The sequence below is a fragment of the Copadichromis virginalis genome, linkage group LG22, assembly GCF_057382275.1.
Source record: "Copadichromis virginalis isolate Kocher_CV1m ecotype Utaka linkage group LG22, C_Virginalis_male_GT1.1, whole genome shotgun sequence".
NCBI lineage: Eukaryota > Metazoa > Chordata > Actinopteri > Cichliformes > Cichlidae > Copadichromis > Copadichromis virginalis.
Genome location: NC_140638.1, coordinates 20,229,193 through 20,251,682, shown reverse-complemented (window position 1 = coordinate 20,251,682; position 22,490 = coordinate 20,229,193). Strand labels below are relative to the sequence as shown.

At 38.8% G+C, this 22,490-nt stretch overlaps 1 protein-coding gene and 1 pseudogene across 1 annotated transcript; both read right to left on the bottom strand.

The window, feature by feature from the left end:
• Positions 1-431: 431 nt before the first annotated feature.
• Positions 432-5,285, bottom strand: LOC146683266 (lactose-binding lectin l-2-like). Its single transcript, XM_085446149.1, has 2 exons — positions 5,076-5,285; positions 432-2,346 (listed from the first exon to the last, which is right to left on the bottom strand). The coding sequence occupies exons 1-2, from the start codon at positions 5,161-5,163 to the stop codon at positions 1,913-1,915; spliced, it is 522 nt and encodes a 173-aa protein (XP_085302275.1). The 5' UTR covers positions 5,164-5,285; the 3' UTR covers positions 432-1,912.
• A 15,849-nt stretch (positions 5,286-21,134) lies between these two features.
• Positions 21,135-21,752, bottom strand: LOC146683265 (ladderlectin pseudogene; annotated as a pseudogene).
• Between the last annotated feature and the right edge of the window lie 738 nt (positions 21,753-22,490).

Genomic DNA, 22,490 nt, shown 5'->3' with positions numbered 1-22,490 from the left:
AGTAAGCTCTGCTTTTCAAAAAAGAAAAGCAAAACAGCTGGAAATTAAACTCATAGTGAAGTCCATATGAATGAAACTGCTTGTCTTTCCTAGTGTTTGTTAGCTTACTTCATTTCTAACAAAAGCCTCAGGACAGACATATTATTTATTTATGAGATCATCGTTGAACTTTTAGTCTTTTTTTGCAAAACTGATTTAAGTGTGTTTTGGTAAAATTATCCACAACTCAAAGACATCACTTAACTACTTATTGACACGTGTTGAGCTCTGGCCTTTTCCAGAGAACTTCACTGTTTGTTTGACTGAGTATTTATTGATTTATTATATTGTAAAATGACATCATCAGCAAAATGCTAAACAGAATAGGTTACTATACCAGGAAGAGGAAATAGAAGTGTGCGATCATTCTCAGTAAACAAATCCAAAACAAACCCTGTGCACACTTTTTATTGCAGTGAACACATATAAATGAAGTGATTGTGGCCGGCCTGTTCAGAGTCAATAAAAAGAAAGACTGTCTATGTAACTGTAAGAGTTATACACTTAATCTTTAATTTTTGCTTGTACTTTGCCACTTTATTTGCAGTGTGTACAAATGTTTAAATGCTCTTGTGTCTATTACATTTTTTAAATAAGCCAAACTAAACAAAACCATAGACTTTTAAACTAAAGCAGATCATTACCACTGCTGTGCCAGCTAGGCTGTCCTGCAGATATCCGACACTCATGTTGGGAGTTTGTCGCTTTCTATCCTAAAATGTGAAGTCCAGCCTTAAAGCTTTCTTCATCAGCTTCATCAGCTTTCTACAGCTCTCATCTTAACTCCCACCATAAAAGTTTACTTAAGATTTTTAAAATGACATTTCTGACAATGAAAGCTGATAGTTGAAAGCGCATGACTATGTTTTTCTAGTGACTCTACGTTGGCCTTCTGTAACAAAAAAGGAGTGAAGAGCTCACGTTTTAAGATCTGATCTAAATGTTCCACTTTGCCAATGAAGGACCTTTATGATACAATAAAACTACAGCAAAGTCCAGATACTTAGGGTAGTATAAGGGTACTCTATTTAATTTGTAAAATATGTGTACACACACACACACACACACACACACACACACACACACACACACACACACACACACACACACACACACACACGTGTAGAAAAATATTTAGTATACACATCCAGAAATGCATATACTATTATATATTGTACATATATTTATTAGTTTCAGATGTAGCCATTCTTGTATTTTGCTTGTTTACATTATTGTATTTTGCACAACTCTGTTGCTTGTGAAGCTCGCACACAAGAATTTCACTCACATGTGCTGTACCAATGTACCTGCACATGTGATGTGACAATAAAAGTGATTTGATTTGATTTGATAATTTGGTGACCTGCAGAGAAGGTCTGAATTCAACAAGATATGAGCAGATGCTTTACAAACTAATTTCCTTGAGAGCCTAAAGCTGGTATAAAAAGTAAATTGGTGAGTTGAACTAATCAGTTTCATCACTCTAAATATAAATTCATGTCTCTTATCCTTGATGTATATCCTAACATTGACCATGAACACCACAGCCTGCAGTGGAGCAGCCCAGCACAGTTCATCAATAAAAATAACACGTTTCTACAGTTTGTTTTTCAAGACACTTCAGAAGAACATAGTTCAGCAGCATATCATGTTCAGATAAGCGAGCCGTCAGATGTCTTATTTTCTTGTTACTTATAAAGTGTCTCTGTCAGTGGACTCAACACCAGGCTGCAGTACACAACAAATTAACTCATTCCCAGTAATACACGTTCATCTGTCTATCAGACTGAGTTGCTCATTAACTGAAGGAACCAGAACACAGTTCTGCATCGTTCCAACCCAAATAGTGCAGATTAAAAGTATTTTTCAGTTTCTAAGGGCAGTTTATCCGTGTTGCACAAACAGAAGCTAAATTGAGAGAACACTGGTGATCATTCCACTTCTTTGCTTCAAACACGTTAGTGTGACCACAGTGTTCATTTGTTCCTGCGTTGTCTGGTTGTCCTGCATGCCAGTAGACGAAACTCACTGCACAACCATCAGACCACATCCATCTGCCTTCTTTATGGAGGTCACTCAGTCCAATCCAGGTCCATCCCTCAGCATGGTCAAAGTTCTTAATCAAAGATTTAACAAACTCCTCTTCCTCCTGGCTGTGGATAGACACCAGGTTGGCTTTCTCAGACACACAGTAGAGCTCTGCATCAGCCCAGGTCATTTGTGTGGCCACATATTTGTAGCAGCGGCCATTGAAACTGTACCAGAACATGGGACAGTTTCCACGCAGTACTTTCACTGTCTGGTTATCTAAAGAAAACAGAAACAAGAAGAGAAACAGGATCATGCTTTTTGTCAGAGTCACAAAGTTTAGCTGCTCGAAGTAGCTCTGAGATCCTGAACGTGCCACAAAGTAACAGTCTGCCTTTTCGTATATGCTTCAAAAAGGGATTCTTCATATCAATTTGGCAAAAAACAATCAAAAACCCCTTTACTCATACAGAACTACATAGAAGATGGACATAAGTGAAAACAGGAAACCAGGTCCACCTGGAGATGGCCTTTGAGGAACGTGATTATATAATAACAATATTAGAAGTACAAGACCTTCATAATGTCTGCTTGTGAAATTCGCGATTTCTTTTGAAACAACAACAACAACATAACTTTCATTAAAATACTGAAACTGTCATGTGGTGGTTTAGACAGAAAAGGCTCATCGTAACAATGTCTCCATCTTCTGCTGAACTCAGCTAACCAATACAAAGGTTCACTGTTAGTACTCTGAAAAATTTATACATGTGTTTGTTATTCTGTGTCACTGTGTGAATAGCACAGGGCCTTGATATAACAGGTACTATCTGTACAGTCTCATTTTGTGAGAAGTTATGTATTAGTTATCACATTACATCCACTTAATCTGAAGTATCAACATGTCCTCTGAAAACCCTGTTCTGTCAATCTGGGATGTTTTATTGATAACAAAAGATCAGTCTGTCCATAAAGATGAATGTTAACATGCAAAGAGTAAACTGCTCTTTCATTAGTGAGCAGGTCTTCATCATAACTCTGTGGTGTAGCAGAACCCATCTGGCATGACTTTGAAATGTTTTTGCTGCATTTCAAAATCCAACAAAAACATCAGAGACATGGGAGAGAAGGGTTCTTGGAGTGTTTAACTAAATCATTTTTAGACAAAAAACACAGAAATAAAGAAAAAGTAAAGAGTAGCCAGAGTATGGGACAGACACCATCATAGCATCACTTCAGTGTCATCAGAAGGAGACTCAGAAGGAGCATCCAGAGTCAGACCGAACAAGAAGAGGAGCAAGATCATGTTGAAGCTTCAAGTCTCAAAGTGTGATGAGGAGCTGCTGAAGCTTCTTTGTACTAAACTTCTTTGCAGTTACTAACAAGTTAAGAGAGTGATGGGAGGAATACTTTGAGGAGCTTGTGAATGAAGAAAATGAGAGAGACATGAAGACATCAGGAAATGCAGAGGGTTAGTAAGGAGGGAGTGAGGGCAGCTAGTGGAAAAGCAGCTGGTCCAGAATACATAACTGTGGAGGTAGGGAGTTTTCCAGGAAAGAGGGCAGTGGGCAGAAAGGAAATGGAAAAGGTAAAGATATGAAATGTGAAACAGCAAAGAAGGAACTGATGGAACTCCAGTCTTCCCTTCCATAAATTTGCTGCCAGTGCTTTATGAAAATCAAGATTAGTGGAGTTTTGAAAATTTCACACAACACACAAAAAAAAGAAATAGCATAAACAGTGGAGGTTTAATGTACATTTAAGTATCTAAGGGTAGGTTATCTGTGTTGCAGAAACAGAGGCTAAATTGCATCAAACACTTTAGTGTGAACACAGTGTTCATTTGTTCCACCGTTGTCTGGTTGCCCAGCATGCCAGTATAAAAAACTCACTGCACACCCATCCTGCTTTCTTTATGGATGTCACTCAGTCCAATCCAGGTCCATCCCTCAGCATGGCCAAAGTTCTTAATTAATGATTTAACAAACTCCTCTTCCTCCTGGCTGTGGATGGACACCAGGTTGGCTCGCTGTGACACACAGTAGAGCTCTGCATCAGCCCAGCTCATGTGTGTGGCCACATATTTGTAGCAGCGGGCATTGAAGCTGTACCAGAACAGGGGACAGCTTCCACGCAGTAGTTTTGCTCTGTGGTCATCTGAAGAAGACACAGCAGTCAAAACTTGATGAAATACAAATAATAACTGTTTGACTGACTGTGTGACTGACATTCTTTCTTTGATGTACCCTCTGAATGTCACGGCCTGGTGGATCAGCAGGTAGCTGATCAGTAGCATTATTGTCTCTAGTACTTCTTTATCTCTCTCTCTTGCTGGTGCGGAACTCACTGTGGATTCACACCCTCAGCCCACGCACCCGTTGTGTGGCTCGGATTGCCTGGATCCGTCCCTGTTTACCCTGAGAGGATTCCTTATTGTGAGTGACCGAAGAGGAGCGAGTGTTTTCCCCCTTTCATCCCGACCTTGGATCCCCTGGAGCCCATACCCCTGTCACCTTGTATATAGCACTATTCCCCGCACTGTCTGTACGTAAACCTGGTGAAATGTGTAATAAATACCACTGTGTTTATCTCAAGTTGAAGGGTCCTGCGTGAAAGTCCTCAGTGAACCGTGACACTGAAGAATATCAGATAAGCATGTCTGCACAGTTGACACTGTGAGAGTTAAAACATGCAGAGAAGTAAGCTGCTCTTATTGTGTTTATAAGCAGTCTTTATCATAACTCTACGGTAGAACCCATCTGACATGGGGAAAAAATCTATGTTACAACCCAACACGAAGAATTTCATATCACTGACTGCTGAAACACAACAAGCAGAAAATCTTGGAGTGTTTGATTAAAATTTGATTAAAATAATTAAAACACACACACACACACACACACACACACACACACACACACACACACACACACACACACACACACACACACACAAAATAAAGTTAAAATACAAGAAGGGAGGGAAGAGTCAGAATACAGGACGGTTACCAAGTCGTAGCTCCAATTCACTTGCATTAGAAGGAGACTCAGAAGGAGCACCCAGAGCCAGACTGAACAAGAAGAGGAGCAAGATCATGTTGGAGCTTTAAGTCTCAACCTTTGATGAAGAGCTGCTGAAGCTTCTTTGTACGGGATTCCTGCACAGAGTTGGAGCTGCTTTCTTCTATAGCTGTCTGAGAGGGAGTTTTCAAACTAAACACAAACCAGAAAAAAAAGATCAAATTCCAAAAACAGGAACAAATGTTGTTTGTTTTTTTGCTGTGTGATTTGTATGTATTGCACCATAAAGGCGTTATCAGCAGAATGACTAATCAAACAGGACAGGTCAGAGCTCTAACAGGTAAAAACTCCTGAGTTGCTCCATTACACAAAGACAGAATGAACTCCACACAATCAAGAGGATCCTCTCTTGAGCTATGTGACTGCTGTGGCAGGTCTGATTGGAGTAAATGACAAAATAGATAAACTATTAACACCTTTGGTTTAGTAGATTTACTTCACTTCACCCTTGTGTCTATTACAATTGTAAAGCATCCAAAATAAAACCCCTGCAGTAACCAGACTAATCTGAAAGCAGATCATTACCACTGCTGTGTCAGCTACACTGTCCTGCAGATATTTGGCACTCGTGAGAGGTTTGTGTGATCGTCTTAAAGCTTTGTTCATCTGAGCTTCCACCATATCTCTTTACTGAAGTTTCCTGATAACATTTCTAACAGTGGAAACTGACAACTGTAAGTGCACAACTATCTTTTTACAGCCTTCAAGTGGTTTGTAGAAACTACTGTATAGAGAGGTATTTAGTTACTCTAAGTAGGCCTTCCATAATTGATCCAATTTTATGCAGGTTACCTGTTATGAAAAAAGGGAGTGGAGAGCTCACATTTTAACATCTAATCTAAATGTTTCATTTTGCCAAGAAGGACTTTTATGATACAATAAATTACAGTACAGCAAAGTTCAGGTACTTGTGTCAGTATTTGGTGACCTGCACAGCGGACTCCATTCCTACAATCAAACATGAACAAAGAGAAAAGGTGAGAGAGGCTGGCAGCTCGGGAGTGCAGAAGGAGAGCATGACCTACAGTAGATTCAAGTGTTAAAGGATCTTTTAATTCCATATTAACGAGTTCATGAAGTTTTTAGATTTAAAAACAAAAAACAAACATGCTTTTACAAACACCATTGTAACTGGATACCTGTGGTCTGGAAGTGAGAGGGGTTTTATGACCTCTAGGGAGTTACCTACACCCACAGTGTTTTAACTGTCACGCACACACATCCACACGCACACTCACTCATGTGCACACAGTCACACACGAGCACTCATATAGGCACGCGGGAACGCGCACATGTAGGCATTCATGTGCTCGTGCACATAGACACAGACACAGAGTTTGCAGCACACCGTTAGGGGGTTTTATGATGGGGTCCTTCTATAAAACTGTGTTTCACAGACAAAGGAGTGAAGATTTTGGAGAGGGACACCGGCCTCGTCTTCCCTTCTAGAAGTGCATGCATAAATGAGGATAAATGAAGAAGAGTAAGGATAAATGAAGAAGAGTAAATGAAGATGAATAAAGATTTTGTGAAAATGACTACTGAGTCCGGTGCCATCTCTGGATGCTCGAGGAATAAAAAGAACCGGGGTAAAACTGATTTCACAACACCAGCCACCTCCAGCTTATCCGGGGGAACACCAAGGCGTTCCCAGGCCAGCCAAGAGATATAATCTCTCCAGCGTGTTCTGGGTCTGCCCCGGAGCTTCCTCCTGGTTGCGCATGCCTGGAACACCTCACCCAGGAGGCACCCAGGAGGCATCCTTGTCAGATGCCCGAATCACCTCAACTGGCGGCTCTACTCTGAGCCCCTCTCGGATGGCTTAACTTCTCACTCTATCTCTAAGGGAGAGGCCAGCCACCCTTCAGACGAAGCTTTTTTCCGCCGCTTGTTTCCACAATCTTGTTCTTTCGGTCACTACCTTAAACCTTGAAGGGTTCAGCAGCATGTACAAATGCAATCGTCGATGGAAGCATGTGCTCCCAATCACAAGCCGAGAGGTTCACCAGCGACATCACAGTGTATGAATGGACTGGAGAAGACTGTCTGAGTTTCATATTTGCCATACTGGGAGTTGAAATGGCAAAGGAAGAGACTGAAAAGAGTGAAAGACATAAGGAAAAGCTGAAGAAGAACAGCCCACTGGGCCCCTGACACGCCACAACCGTGAACTGCTACAGATGTGGGAGAGAGACAGAAGCTGTGAGAAGTGGGAAGAGAGCATGGAGGAAAAATGAAATCTGTTGTTGTTAATGTGAAAATTGGGTTGGAAAACTGTGGCCGTCTGTCTTGTGGAGGTTGAGAAAGAGTCGCAACAAAGGTAAAAATGAAACGCACACAAACACACATAAACAGAGAAATGTGAAGGAAGTGCAGCTTTAAGGACATGCCCTGCTGAATATGCAGCTCCACTGCACACACCTCCATTGAACCTGCCTGCTAACACACACACACATGCAATGAAGATCAGCTTGTTATCTCCCATCAGTGTTAAAACAGTGTAAATTTAACAGACACTTGTTATCAAATGTTGAGTGTCTCAAGATTGCAGGACAACAGTTTAACTTTTGTGAAAGGGGAAAAAAAGAGAGATTTGGTATGACCAACCAGTGATCAGACAATAAATTTGGTTGTTAACAGTGAATTGTGAGATGCTTTCTGCTTGATTGGTGCAGCATAAGTAATTTACTGTATGAAGGAAATTCTCTTTTGTGATAATATTTTGAACATGCATTTCTGTGGTCCTGTCAGCTTAGTGGGTTATCAGCTGATATGCAAATTAGTTGATTGTTACTAGATCAGGGAAAGATGACTGGATTATAAAACAAGTGAATAAGATGTAGCAGAGGGTTGAAATGAGTTTCCTGTTTCTGATGTATGGGTGAAGCTTGCACCCAGATAAACACCTGTGATTACATAAAAACAAACTTGTTTTGTGAAATACATGATGACATGTTACACGTTTACTTTTGGAGAAAAAAACAAACAAAGGGTGAAAAGCTAAATGAAATGATTGGGTCTGTGAAAATGAAAAATGAGTGTAAAAAGCACAGGCCTGGGGAAGAAATTCACATTCCAGTGATGAAACACTGCCATGAAGTTTTCTCGGTGTATTTAGCAGGTGGATCTATGTTGGTTGGCCCCAGACTTTCCAGAATTGTGTGATATTCTGGAGCACTTGTGGGCAACCAGTAAATATGATGTGGGGAACATGAACAGAAGCAGTGACTGCAGCACTGCATGGCAGGCTCTAATCCCTGCAGCATGTTGTGTCACCAGAAAGCAAAACTTTTCCTGTGATTTCTGGCAGATTTTGGGTTTTTTTGTTTTAGTACCAGGCTGATTCTGCCAGTTAGGTTAGGGTTGTTTTCTTTTTGTAAGAGAAACACAGGTTTATTTTTTCATATATATTTAGAAATGTCCTGAACAACGCCTAATATGTTTTGTTTTTTTGCAACAGTGCACTTAGGAAAAAACCTGCCCCTCTGGGGGTGATATTTTGTGTGTTGATGATTTAAAAGCAGGCCTGCAAGATTGGGAGTAAAAGTGCTATAAAATACTTTACTGAGAGCAAATACAAGGTGAGCTTCTCCAGATTACAATGGCTTAGGAGAAGTACATCTACCTAGGACGCTGACCATATTAGATGGTAAGTCCTGTGTTTAAAAGGATTGTAGCGATTCAATCCATTTCAAAAGCAATAAGAATTGTTTTTATTTTTGGAATGACGTAATATTGCTGTCATACTTAAATTAGTGCGCGGTTTTCCACTGTCAGCAATGATTGGTACAAATGCATGTCATTGGTATTAATGCATATGAATGGACTGTGACTGGACTGATGATGTGGAGCAAGTGTGATTAAAGTCACTTCTAATGCCTAATCCACCCCAAACAGTGAAAAAAATGTGGATGTATGTGTTTTTGTTTGCTTGTTTTGCAGGAGCAGGAGGACGGCAGAGACTGGAAGTCCACATGAGTGTGGGCGGGCCTTGCCGACTTGACCCTTTAGCTGCCACTTTTCTGTGTTACTGATTTTGTGTGGAGGAAACTGTGTTTTACTGGCTGCTTGTTGGTTATAGTAACACAGTACAGTGGGAAAATGTGTATTCAATGTACATTGAATACACATTTTAACACATACTGTGTTAAAATCAGTATTACTCCTTTCACAGAAAAGGAGGGCTGACCACATGATTTACAGCAGCACCTCTGGAATCTGTTGATCCAGACCTGACCTCCGGACGCTTCGCTGCTAATGTGTTTTTTTTTCTGAGGGTCTTTGTGGAGGATTCAGCATCACACAGGCAGACATGAGTGAAATGAAGCAAGTTGTGTAGTGATTACAGAACATCTTAGTGTTGGGCTCATTATCATATCACTGTTGAACTCATAGTGTGAAAACAAGTGAGTGACATTACTTAAGAAAAGTCACTGGTTACAGTAGTTTTGATTAAACAGATGGGATGATCCATGATTTGGGGAAATTATGGCAACAGTAGTGTTTTTAATGATTTGTAATAAACTGCACATGGCACACTTGTGTCTGTGGTGTTGGATGCCTTATTACTCCTATGACCCTACAGTTGTTTGCAAGTCTGAAGTTTGTATTTACTCACTGATTTTGGTTTCTAGGTAATTGTGGTGTGGATGCAGGCTCCAGGCGGAGCCAAGAGTTGGACCCACTTAACATGACATTAATACTAATTTTATTCTCTAACACAGGGTTTACAGGGCTAGAGGACAACAGCACTCTACCCTTTTCCGGTTGAGGACCATGGCCTAAGATTTGGAGGTGCTGATTCTCATTTCCACTGGTTCACACTTGGCTGCAAACCGTTCCAGTGCGAGTTGGAGGCCATCACCTGATGAATCCAACAAAAGCACATCATCCATGAAAAGCAGAGATGAGAGTCTGAGACCCAAGTGAAAGTGTCGGCCACTTGGCTGTGCCCAGAAATTCTGTCCATAAAAATTATGAACAGAATCGATGCCAGTGCTGCCCTAACCCTAATCCTTATTTTTAAGTTACACTTTATTATAAATTCAACATGATGTCACAAAGTTTGCAGATATCTTAAGACCAGTTTTATTAATATACTCTGGATTGCAATCAGAAATAAATCTTCTTTTATTAATTTTATTAAAGGACAAAACACACCAATGCCATTTACTGAGAAAGTTTCACAGACAGGTAGAGATCGCAGTTGCTTCCTAAATGTAGAGGGTCTTTATTTTGTCACTAGCTGTGACGATAGTTTAAATGTAATGGAAATGATGGCGTTAGCTGAACAACAAGCACTAAAATGATAAAGCACTGAAAAAATGTAATGTTGTTCTAAAGTACAAAGAAGATTTTTTTTCATAACAGTGTCATGTAAATACCTTCTGTCAATTTCTTCCAAAAGAGTTTAAATCATAGCAGGGCACAGATAGTGATATTTGGGCCGAGGTGTGGAAGTGGATGGCTTTCTGTGGGGAGTTGGAGCTGTTTGAATGGATTGAAAGAATCTGCTGTGATGCTCTGGACTCTCTTACCTGTGTGTAAAAGTTCCTTTTGGTCTTAAAATTACTGCAGTGATTTACAAGAAATGTCCAGTATTTATATTGGGGGTTTTTGTTTGTTTGTTTAATCCACAACAACAAGTGGTTCACAGCAGATAATTTACTGCATTTTAAAATTTTGCAATCCATATGTTATTAGTAAAATTCCTGGTAAGAAATATACGTAACAAATTTCACAAATCGTTTGTTTATTATTTATTGTTTATTCATTTATTCATTGTCAGTCTTAAGAAAGGCGGGGAGGGCATTCAGATGGTCCCTGCCAGCTCATGCAGTTTCCCATAAATTTGACCTGGTTGTTAATAATCTCTTGCTTCCACACTTTAAAAACTTCATAGTCTGTGGGGACTGGGAGAGCTGTTTGCATTGTTGCTCAATAAGACCAGGCTGAATGTTAATAAAATGTTAATTCCCTCCTACTTCTCAGCACATAGAGTTTTTGCACCTATAACTAACTACCTAGTGCAGCTAATGTAAAATTTTCTATTAATAGTAAAATCTTTATTCTTGTACTGCTAATAACATGTCCTTTGTCAGACTGGCAATCTGTCCAGGGTGTACCCTGCATCTCACCCTATGGTAGCTCAGACAGGCCAGTTTACTTAATTTGATAAAATAGCAGCCACATTAAAGACCGATAATGTTCAAGCATGTAGCCAGTCATTAGTTTGGAAGTGTGAGAGTAGTAGTAGTAAATAGACTGATTCTTATATAGTGCCTTTCTACTCTACCGGAGTACTCAAAGCACTCTATACAACATGCACATAGTGCTTTCTAACTACATTCACATTCTGATGAATGCATCAGAGAGCAACTCGGGGTTAGTGTCTTACCTAAGGATACTTGGCATACTGGAGGAGCCAGGGATCGAACCACCAACCTTCCAATCACTGGATGACCTGCTCTACCGCCTGAGCTACAGCCAGTGGAATCATAAACTCAGATATAGCTACCTAACATTAACTGGTTGGCCAAACAAGCTGACTAACTATAAGTACTAAAGCAACAGATTTCATGATGTACACATGCTAATACAAGTCACTCTCTGGTGTCTGCAAACAGCTGAACAGATGTGCTTGTAGTGATTATTTATTGTCTTCTATTGTTGTCTTCTATTGTTCAGCTGTTCCTGGAGATAATTTGTCTCAGTTTATGAGTCATATTGACACAGTCAGCAGAAGAGCAGGTCAGTGCTCCGCTGCTGTTCTCAAATGTTAAACTAGAAGTGTACTTGAACTTCATGAGTCAGACTCACTCCTTTGACTCACTTTCAGAGTCAAAGAGTGTTAGCTGAGAACTGTAGATCCCTAAATGGACACCCAGTGTCTTGTTTTTGTTTATAAACTTCAGAGTGGTTGTCGTAGTTGTTATAATATGAAATTGAATAAAGCTTTTGCTTTTGCACAGCTACAAAGATGATAAACAGGTCAGCAAAGAACTTCATGTCCCTTGAAGTTCTACCTAACTTAACAGTCATGTGTCACGTGAATCTTAGAATAGATTTTTTTAGTAATGTGTTTTTATTTCTGTTACGTCCCCTGGCTAGTCTAGGGGGTTGAAGGGACAAACATAAAGGTGGATGGAGAAGGAGGAGCCAAGATGGTAATTTTAGAAGTTTTATTTAATACTGGTGCTGGGATCAGACTGAGGTATAACGTCAGGGAGAGCCAAGGCCAACATAACAAACAAAACATCCCTGATGTTGAAATAAAAGAAACTTACCTAACTCCAAAGAAACAAAATATACAACCTATAACCATAACCTACCTAACAACACATAAACAGGAGAAAACAGGGTGTCAAAACAAAAGGCAGCTCTCCCCTACAAGCAGTCTGAACATGAAACAACAATGCTCACACAAAATACAAAGGCATGCAAGCCTGCACAAGTATGGCAACCAAAATGGCCAGAGGGCCCAGAAGCACAGCTCCACAGGCCTTAAATAGTGCTCTGCTAATTACCAATTAGCCGGACTCTGCGCAACATCCAATCAGGACAGAGGAGGTGGAGCCTGGACAAAACAAAGGGTTAATAGGGAGAAGAGACATCCTCCTGGGGGATGTAACAATTTCAGTTTACTACAAATAAATAACAAATATAGCCTTTTGAATACATGTTAGCAGTCTGTTAAGAGTTAGAAGAATAGTCTACAAAAAACACACACACACACACACACGCTGTGTGTTTTGTTAAAAAAAATCCAAAAGTTTAACAATGGCTCGTAAAGCAAAATATGCTTGTGTTGATTTCCTCCATTACAGCGTTTAAGAGCAGGTTGATCGTCGTCACACTCACTTAATCTACTGCTGCCCTCAACTGGCTACAAAACATGGTTACGCCTTAATTGTTAAATCCCTGAAAAATTCACTGAGGTGTGTGTTTTTTATGTCTCAGTCATGTACAAGTTAATATTTAAAATGACTAATACAGGGCCTTTGTATGACAATTGATATGATATTTGCAAACAGTTAGTTTTGCTAACTTGTGACCTGTGTGTAGCTGCACTTTAGCTCAAATTTAAATCACTGTTTACATAATTTTGAATAATAAATTTAAAATTCTACTTCAAAAGTATAAGGAGTAAATATTTGAAATGCCAGCCATCCAGGACCTCTACAGACACTATTGTATGAGGAATGCACAATTACTATACACGCATTTTACACCTAAACACAAACAGATTTAAACATATAGTATCAAATTGTTTAATATTTTAAAAATCAAACATTCAAGTTTACATCTGGTTACATAAATCTCAGATGTCTAGAATCATTATTTAGTTGAATGCAGCGATTGTGTGCCCCCTATTGGAGAGACTTCAGTGGAAAGAAAACATGTCAAAAAGGTGTTTGGTGTATCTTATGGACAGAGGAAAGAGGACACAGACTTGGTGGTGTAAATAGGAAGTAACAGAAACAGTTCACAGAAACATAAAAATGTACACTGGGATCTAATGTGGAGGACCATGGATGTGAGCATGTCACAGGTGAACAGATTATTGCATATGCAGGTATCTTTGTTTCTAGCACTATGTTGGGTCCACAAATAAAAGGAAACATCAGAACACATGGCTTCATTTCATTTCTTCTCAATATTGTTATCCTTAACAACATCTGAATTAGCCCTGGTCATGGCTGTGGTTAGACAAGCACCAGAGTGCTGAGCAGACACTGAAGCTGTATCAGAACCAGAACCTTCACCAAGCTGTATCTCACTTCCTGTCTCTCACATAGACAAAGCAGCTAGAGCCAGACTAAACAGAAGATGAACAAGATCATGCTTTCTGTCACTGACAGGACTGATCTGCACTGCCCAGGTGGGGTCTGGATCTTAAAGATGAACACACAGCCTTTCAATCACCCATGAGTATCACATAAATTTAAATAGACTTAGGCAATAAAGGCCTATGAGACGCTCAATAGAGCATCCGAATGGTTTCCCTTCATTTCAGAATTTAACAGCAAATAAAACTTGTGACCATCATCTCCCCGACCTGCTGCTTTTCTGCCTTCAGCAACAAATATTTAAGCCTTCTGGCTTGTACATGTTAAAGTGTAATAATATGTTTTTATCTGTTTGTATAAACACATCGTAGTTAATCAGAAAGGTGCATTATGTGTGTTTGGATAAAAATAAACGGCAACTGGCAATTAAAAGGAGGAAGTATTTCTTTAGTGATGACAATTAGTAAACTAATTTCATGGTTAACAATAAAAAAGACAACATGGCCTCTGTATGAGTGTCTATATCAAAAACTGTGGAGTTACACACAAGTTTTGAAGTTCAATTCCACAGTTCCTGAACCTGAAAATTTTGAGAAACTTCAAGGCCTATTTGTTCTCAGATCATTAATCGCAGTGTACATATCAACTGCTAAACAGATCACATCACATGTACACTTGAGATTTTGAGACACACTGTCAGCTTCACGATCCATAAATATAAATTCCTTTCAAATATTAGTAGAAACTTTCGACTCCTCTGTAGTCCTATGCTATTTCTAATAAAAAAGGCATGTTTTATAGATAGACATACAAAAGCTGGCCACTGTGTGTTTTTGTAAGTGAACATAAAATAGTCTAAATAATGTTTATTAAGCACTTTTCCAGGTCAGTGCTAAAAAGTAATTCACAAGGGCAGCAAACCCAACCGTTAATCATGTCATAAAATCATCAAGTTTAAAGGAAGACAGATAAAATGTTGTCAAAGGCAATAAAAACAGATAAAAACAAATGAGTGTACAAAAAAGTGATGAGGACATTCAAAGGGAAACTGAGGAAAGGTTCTCCCATAAAATTACATCTTGAAAGTAGTTACTGAGTATGGTGATTGTGTTTCTTTGGGCAGATCCCAAATGGAGAAATGCCAATAAAGCTCTTGTAAAACAGACTGGGAGCCAGTGCAAAGAGACTAAAACAACTACATTTAGAAAAACTTAGAAACACTCATTTTATCTTGTTCTTTTGTTTAATTGTTCTTCGTTTTGTCATTTTTCTATAATAATAATGGATTGCATTTATAAAGCGCTTTACAACTCCACTATTCATTCACTCTCAAATTCACACACTGGAGACAAGCTACAGTTGTAGCCACAGCTGCCCTGTGCAAGAAGCAAGGCTGCCATATTTAGCCATCAGCCCTGGCCATCACCAGTAGGTGAAGTGTCTTGCCCAAGGACACAACGACCGAGAGTGTCCAAGCCGGGGCTCAAACCGGCAACCTTCCGAGTTACAAGACAAACTCCCAACTCTTGAGCCACAATCGCCCTCAATGTGTTTGTCATGTGTTTTATCCTATTGTAAAGTGTCCTTCGGTGTCCTGAAAGGCACTTTATAAATAACATTTATCATTATTATTATTATCATTATTATTAAAAAAAAAAAAACAGCTTGTACTATGTAAGAGCCAAAGTGAATATGTATGTTTTTTTGTATTTGTTATGGTGACACAGGTGTTCAGATTTTCCTGCACCTCAGGTGGTTGCATGGGGGTGTGGTCGCATGTTATTTACCTGACACTGGCGTATATGACAGGGAGGTTGGGTGAATGGGTTTCTTTTGCAAAATTTTCAAACAAACAAAAAACAACTCAACTGGCAGCGGCTTTATGTGTGGATGGAAGTCACAACATAATGTGTTTTTTACAATTACGTTCTGTCAAATTACAGATTGACTTAAAAGGGCTCCTTTGATGTTACCTTTAATTGTTTTATTGTATTCTGTAAAATGCTTTGAATTGCCTTTGTGTGGGAAATGCTATATAAAAATGAGTTATTGTGTGCAATGACTGAAGTTTCACGAGTGTGACCTTTGTGTCTGCATCTGAATATCAGTTCAAGAACAACTGTAGTTTTTATTATAGCCAGAAATTATGACACTTGTCCTGATTACATAGAATTGTCTCAGGTCGTGCTTACAAAACCTTTTACAAACACCTCTCTACGATCTCCTGTGAGACTTCAAGAAGCTTCAACAAAAAAGATTTTGTTACTGCAAACTCAGATAGCGAATATATCCAGTGGTGTATGTTGAAGGGTGTGTGTAAGACATGCATGTAGCCTCTGTAATGGAACTTGCACCATATACATTAAAATCCAGCACTTCTAAAAAGTACATCACAATTTTTGTAATGTTTTAAAGGGACTGATCAACTCGAAACAATGAAGAGAAACTAGAAGGGAGGATTTTGTTTTATAAACCACTGAGCCTCCAGAAAAAGCAAATAAAACTGGGATAAAACTAACCCAGCATTTCATAGAAAGAACATTATACCCACAGTCCAACATGGTGTTGGTAGTCTGGGCCTGCTTTGCTGAACAACCTGCCATAATTGATGGAACCACCTTAACCTGTGGGCCTGCAGGTCAAGAAATACAAAATAAATAAGACAATATAATGTATTCAACAGTAGCTGAGATTCTATGTACACACATAACCCCAGAGTGAGTTATGGATATAGGTTTGTGGAAATATGCAAGTAATAAATAAAACTATTCTACTACTACTATTACTATATGAGAAATAGCTATCTATAAGTATCAACAAGTATATACATGTACATGCACACACAGATGTACAAACACACATACACTATACTTACTAAAAATACATATATACAGTATACACATATACATGCACATATAAGGTGCATGTATATGCATGAAGTGGTCACCGTGGATGTCCACAATGTCCAAGTGACTCATGACATCATGATTGAGTTATTGAGGAATAAATAAATAAATAAACAAATTATTTACTCTGCCTTATTTGACTCTCTTTCATTGACTCAGCTTGTTTCTTAAGTGCATTTGAAGAAACAGGGAAAGTTCAAGTTCATCTCAAGAAGCCAAACCAAACACTGAAAGAAGATTATATTTGAGTTCTTTACACTGAAAAAAAGGGATTGGCCAGCTCTTGGATTTACATAAGCATCTTGCGTGTATTTAACACAATTGCCTCATGCTTTAAAGTTAAGTGTAACTATATAGTGTAGAAACTACATGATATGCAGAGAGGCTAGATTAAATTGTTCATATCATGTTCAAGTGAAGTAAGTCAATAATATAGCAATGTTAAATCCCGTGACACTGCACGGGTTTCAGACTCGCGCTCTTTAGATCGTGGTTTCAGGAAGGCATCCATCTCAGTCAAGTCGAGCAGCCACCTCTACTTTTTTTGGTATACCAAAAAAAGTCAATTGGGTGGTTGTTACATTAAAAAAGTCTAACTTGTAATTTGAACACAATAATTTCATGTTTCTATGAACGTAATTAAATCATGTAGGATTTGCATGGAATTCAAAAACTTAATTTGTTCTTGTTGAGACGACCTGATACAATCTAGTAAGAGTGGTTAGTTGCTGAACTCATGAAATTCACAAGATCGCACAAGATTTCAAACTGCAGGAAAATCAGTGGAGTTATAAGAGGCAGAGAACTACACACACACCACGTGCATGCTATTGCTATTTATTGTGGATTAACCTGTTAAGGACAAAAACAAAAAAATTCTGCATCAAACACAGGAAATCATTGCTTTCCTGTGTTTCCTAGATTGTTGGCATGGTGGTTAGTGCTGTTGCTTCACAGTAAGAAGGTCCTGGGTTCAAATCCACATTCTGGCTAGTTTGCAGTGGCTTCTCTCTGGGTATTCTGGTTTCCTCCCACAGTTAAACATCATGCAGTTATTAGAGTTAGGGTTAACTGATTCTAAATTACCCGTGAATGTAAGTGTAAATGGTTGTTTGTTTCTATGTGATAGACTGGTGAGGTGTCCAGGGTGTACCCTGCCTCGTAACCTATCATTTCAGGGTTATTTCCCAGCCCTCCTGCAACCCGGAGGATGGTAGTCATTGTAAATCCATTCAACTTTTATGGTAACCAGGATCTAGACTTTGTTGAACATTATGTAATATGAAGACAACATGTAGTATTTAAGTGACCAAGTATTATTGGGTTAAAAGTTATTAAATAGTGTTGAAATAAAATGACAAAATTGTGAAGGATTAAAACATTCCAAGAGCTCAACTTACTTCATCTGAACATGTTTCAATCGCGTTTTAGAAACACAAAATGCACAGGATTATTGAATATGAAAAAGTTGTGTTGATTTAACTCGGTTGTTTAATTTTCTGCCAAAGCAAAACATTTGTGTGCAACAAATGTCTTGAATCAAGTAAATCCAACATGGCCTTTTTTTCAGTGTAGGCTCTATAGCTTTCAGAAAGGCTGCTTGCATTGCTGCTGTGATATCATTGGCCAAATGCACTTGTTGTGTCCCTGAATCTACCACCTGCATTCAGTATCAGAAATATAAGCTTCCTGTGACATGTGATAAAACTATAAGCAAATTTATTTTCTGTAATATTTTGACAGAATAAAATGTTCCTTTTGAATCAAGAAGTGACAAAGTAAAATCTGATTGGATGGGAGGGGGAAGTTATTGCTCTTTTTTGACATTTTAGATTGTATTGGATTGTATTAGGGTCAGCTGTTCAACTTCTCATTAAGACAAATAATCAGCCAATCATATGGCGGCACCTGTGTATATTTAGCCATGTAGACATTGTCAAGATAACTTGGTGAATTTAAACCCAGCATCAGAATGGGAAGTAATAAGAATCATAATCATCATCTTACACTGTAAACTTTTTATATACAGGTTTTTAACTATGTTGCTTTAAGAACAATACTTTTATAACAGTGACAAAACACTGTTGCAACCATGTAGGCTTCTAGGCTCCTTTTAGTTTCCTCTCCATTACAGAATTTGACATCAAAAAGAGGAGATGGGCGTCATCACATCAACCAGCTCTTTTTTGGTTCCTTTTCCTAGAAGCAGGTTCATCAAGCTCAGCCCTGTCCTTAGTGACCACAACGCAGCCACAACTAGACAACTAAACTAGAGTTTATAGCTCAGATTTTTTTATAATGTGGATAATAATAAGTGACCTCTAGAGCTGCCAATAAGTAGAGTTTTCTCAATAGCATTATCATTATCGTATGGCTTAAAATGTTGATTTTGACTGTTTACCCTTTCTGCGTGTTTAACATCCCTGGAAGTGAGACAATAAAAGTTCTCTGCTATTTTAAAGGATTAATTATCATGACTACAAATTGTAGTAGTACTGATCAGTAGTTATTAATAGCACTTATCAGGATATCATATTGCTGCACCCCTGTCAAAACAACCACTGATCACTCCCTTACACAAACACACAAAGATCCACTTGTTAACAGAGTTCATTTTATTGGAATCAGCTCAACTGAAATATCTTCATACTCTTCCTTTTTAAGTTAACCAAGAGCAGCCTTGGTCATCTTTGTACAGAATAGAGATGGCACGATACCACTTTTTTATGTCCGATACCGATACCGATATCATAAATTTGGATATCTGCCGATACCGATATGAATCCGATATCGTTTCTTTTAATCAACAAAACTGTTTTTTTTAAATATCTTGCTGCATTTTGTATAAGTTCATACTCAAGTTTAAAACAACAACTACACTAAAGCTATTCTGTTATACCTGTATACAAAAAAAATATTTCATAGTTCAGCAATACTGATCAATCTAATAAACTTAGACCTACACCATCCTCCCTATTCTGGTATTTTAAAGAGTACTTAGCATAAATATTAAGCAACCTAACTAATAGGGTTCCAACTCCCAGCAACAACAAAAATAAATAAATAAAAAATAGGGAACCACCCCTCACGCTCCACCTCATGATGCTTAATCGACGTAATCAACCTTAATTTGATGCAGTGTGAAAAAAAATGCACAGAAATCAATTATTTTTCAAGAAATATTAAATAGATTCAACATCTTTCTTCAACAAAATTGCAGACTGCACAGATGGTACCTTCCCAAAGGAAAAAGTACTATAGCTTACTAGGGTATATATATTAGACTTAATAGTCACTATATACATTAATTGACTTCTATTCATTTTACATCAAATTAAAACTTTGGGTGTCAGATAATTATTTATTAAAAGCTAGACATTTTAAATGAGAATAAGAAAGAAAAGTATGTCTTTGTGCCCCCTTTTCCAGTTAATGCCCTATCGGCCCCCCTGGCTAAACTTTGCTAGATCCGCCCCTGCACAGTTACCAGCCATCAGCTACGTAGAAAAAGATCCTCGAGTAGAAAGTAATATTAAATAAATTCTAACAACAGCTGATCAAACTTAAACATGCTGGTGTTGTTCAACCGCGGGTTTCCTCTTTCTGGCGCAAAGTGGACCAAAAACAAACAAGAGAGACGGACTCCTGACAGAAAAGCCGATCAGCTGATCATTTAAGCAGTTTCACGATTGAAGTAGCAGTCCGAGAGCGAGAGGCAGTCGCTTGTTAAGCTTAACGCAGGAATGCTTTACAAACATTCAGAGATGGACTTACACACTTGCTTTACTTCTCTCGGGGATAACTTTGTCGGAGATGAAATGCCGGGTTGCTACTAGCGAAGCTCCACATGCTATCCAGACCACCAACAGGTCCCGCATGCCACAGCCGCTCTATCACGTGATGCATACTGCTCCGACGTGCTAACGTTCTGAGGTGAGTTACGGAGTGTTGTAAGTTTTGTGAGGTGCTTTCGTGATATTTAATGGATCGGATTACATTTTTTATTTTTCTCCGATATCCGATCCAGTAATTTAGGTCAGTATCGGACCGATACCGATACGTAATATCGGATCGGTCCATCTCTAGTACAGATGTAGGTTAGAACAGGTGTAATTTTTTACACATACAAATTTGTTTGCATGTTACATGACAGGCTATGTACACCCAGAGTTACTGTTAATTTCATTAATTTCAACACACCTAGTTACTGAATATGTAAGTAATCACAAAATGTGTAACCATTCTAATTGATCATGATCTGTTACTAGTTCTTTAATATGTAAGAATCTCAGTTACTGAGAACAGCGAGTTGCACAGACAAAGGGAAAACTTTCAGAACATCGACTGTCAATCCACTTCATACCAAAGTTTTTATGAACACAGTGTTCATTTCCTCCCATGTTCTCTGGCTGATTTGAAGTCCAATAGGTGAAATCCACTGGAGTACCATCAGACCACATCCAGCCTCCTTCTTTATGGAGATCTGTGAGTCCAATCCAGGTGTATCCTTCAGTGGGGTCAAAGTTGCTGATCAGGACTTTCACAAACTGATGTTCCTCCAAACTGTGGATAGATGCCAGGTTGGCTCCCTGTGACACACAGTGGAGCTCTGCATCAGCCCAGGCCATGCTTGCAGAAACATATTTGTAGCAGCGGCCATTGAAGCTGTACCAGAATGTGGGACAGTTTCCACGTAGTAGTTTAGCTCCATGGTCAGCTGAAGGAAACACAGAAAGAAGACGAGGAACAGGATTATGATTTTTTTTTTAATCCAGAACAAACTAAATGTTAATAGGCACCTTCAAAAATATTAGAATTACAAAAATCATAATGTCCTTTGATGAATTGTGAAATTCATGTTCAAAAAGCATGCTCATAATATTGGGTATTAAAATACATGGGTGGGCCATTTATATGGATACACCGTAATAAAATGGGAATGGTTGGTGATATTAAAGTCCTGTTTGTGGCACATTAGTATATGTGAGGGGGCAAACTCCTCAAGATGGGTGGTGACCATGGTGGCCATTTAGAAGTCGGCCATCTTGGATACAACTTTTGTTTTTTCAATAGGAAGAGGGCCATGTGACACATCAAACTTATTGGTAATGTCACAAGAAAAACAATGGTGTGCTTGGTTTCAACGTAACTTTATTATTTCATGAGTTATTTACAAGTTTCTCTTTGTTCACAGCCATTGACATGTCGAAGAGGTTAACACGTGAGGAGCGGATCGAATTTGTGTTGTGTTCGGGATTAAACAATTATCAAACGCTCAGGTGAAGAAATGACACTCAGACACTTTGACAGTTAACGTGCACGGGTGAAGACTCAGAGAGACTCACACCGAGTCGCAGGCGTTTCCTTTATTTAACAAGCATAGCAGTTCCTGTTTTTCATGTTCGTGTGTGGGTGCTGTTTGTGAGTCAACTTCTGCAAAACTCAGCTTTGTGTGTTAATCTCATGTGGTCTTATCATATGGCTTATATGGCTTACAGTTTACTGTTTAGAAGCTGGGCTGCACAGTGTAAAATATGAACACTATTATTATGAAGCAAAGCATAAAAACATTTCCCCATAACATGTTGATATCTGGTGAACGCAGTAACCGGGTCATTGCAGCAGATTTCAATGCAAGACACCCTACG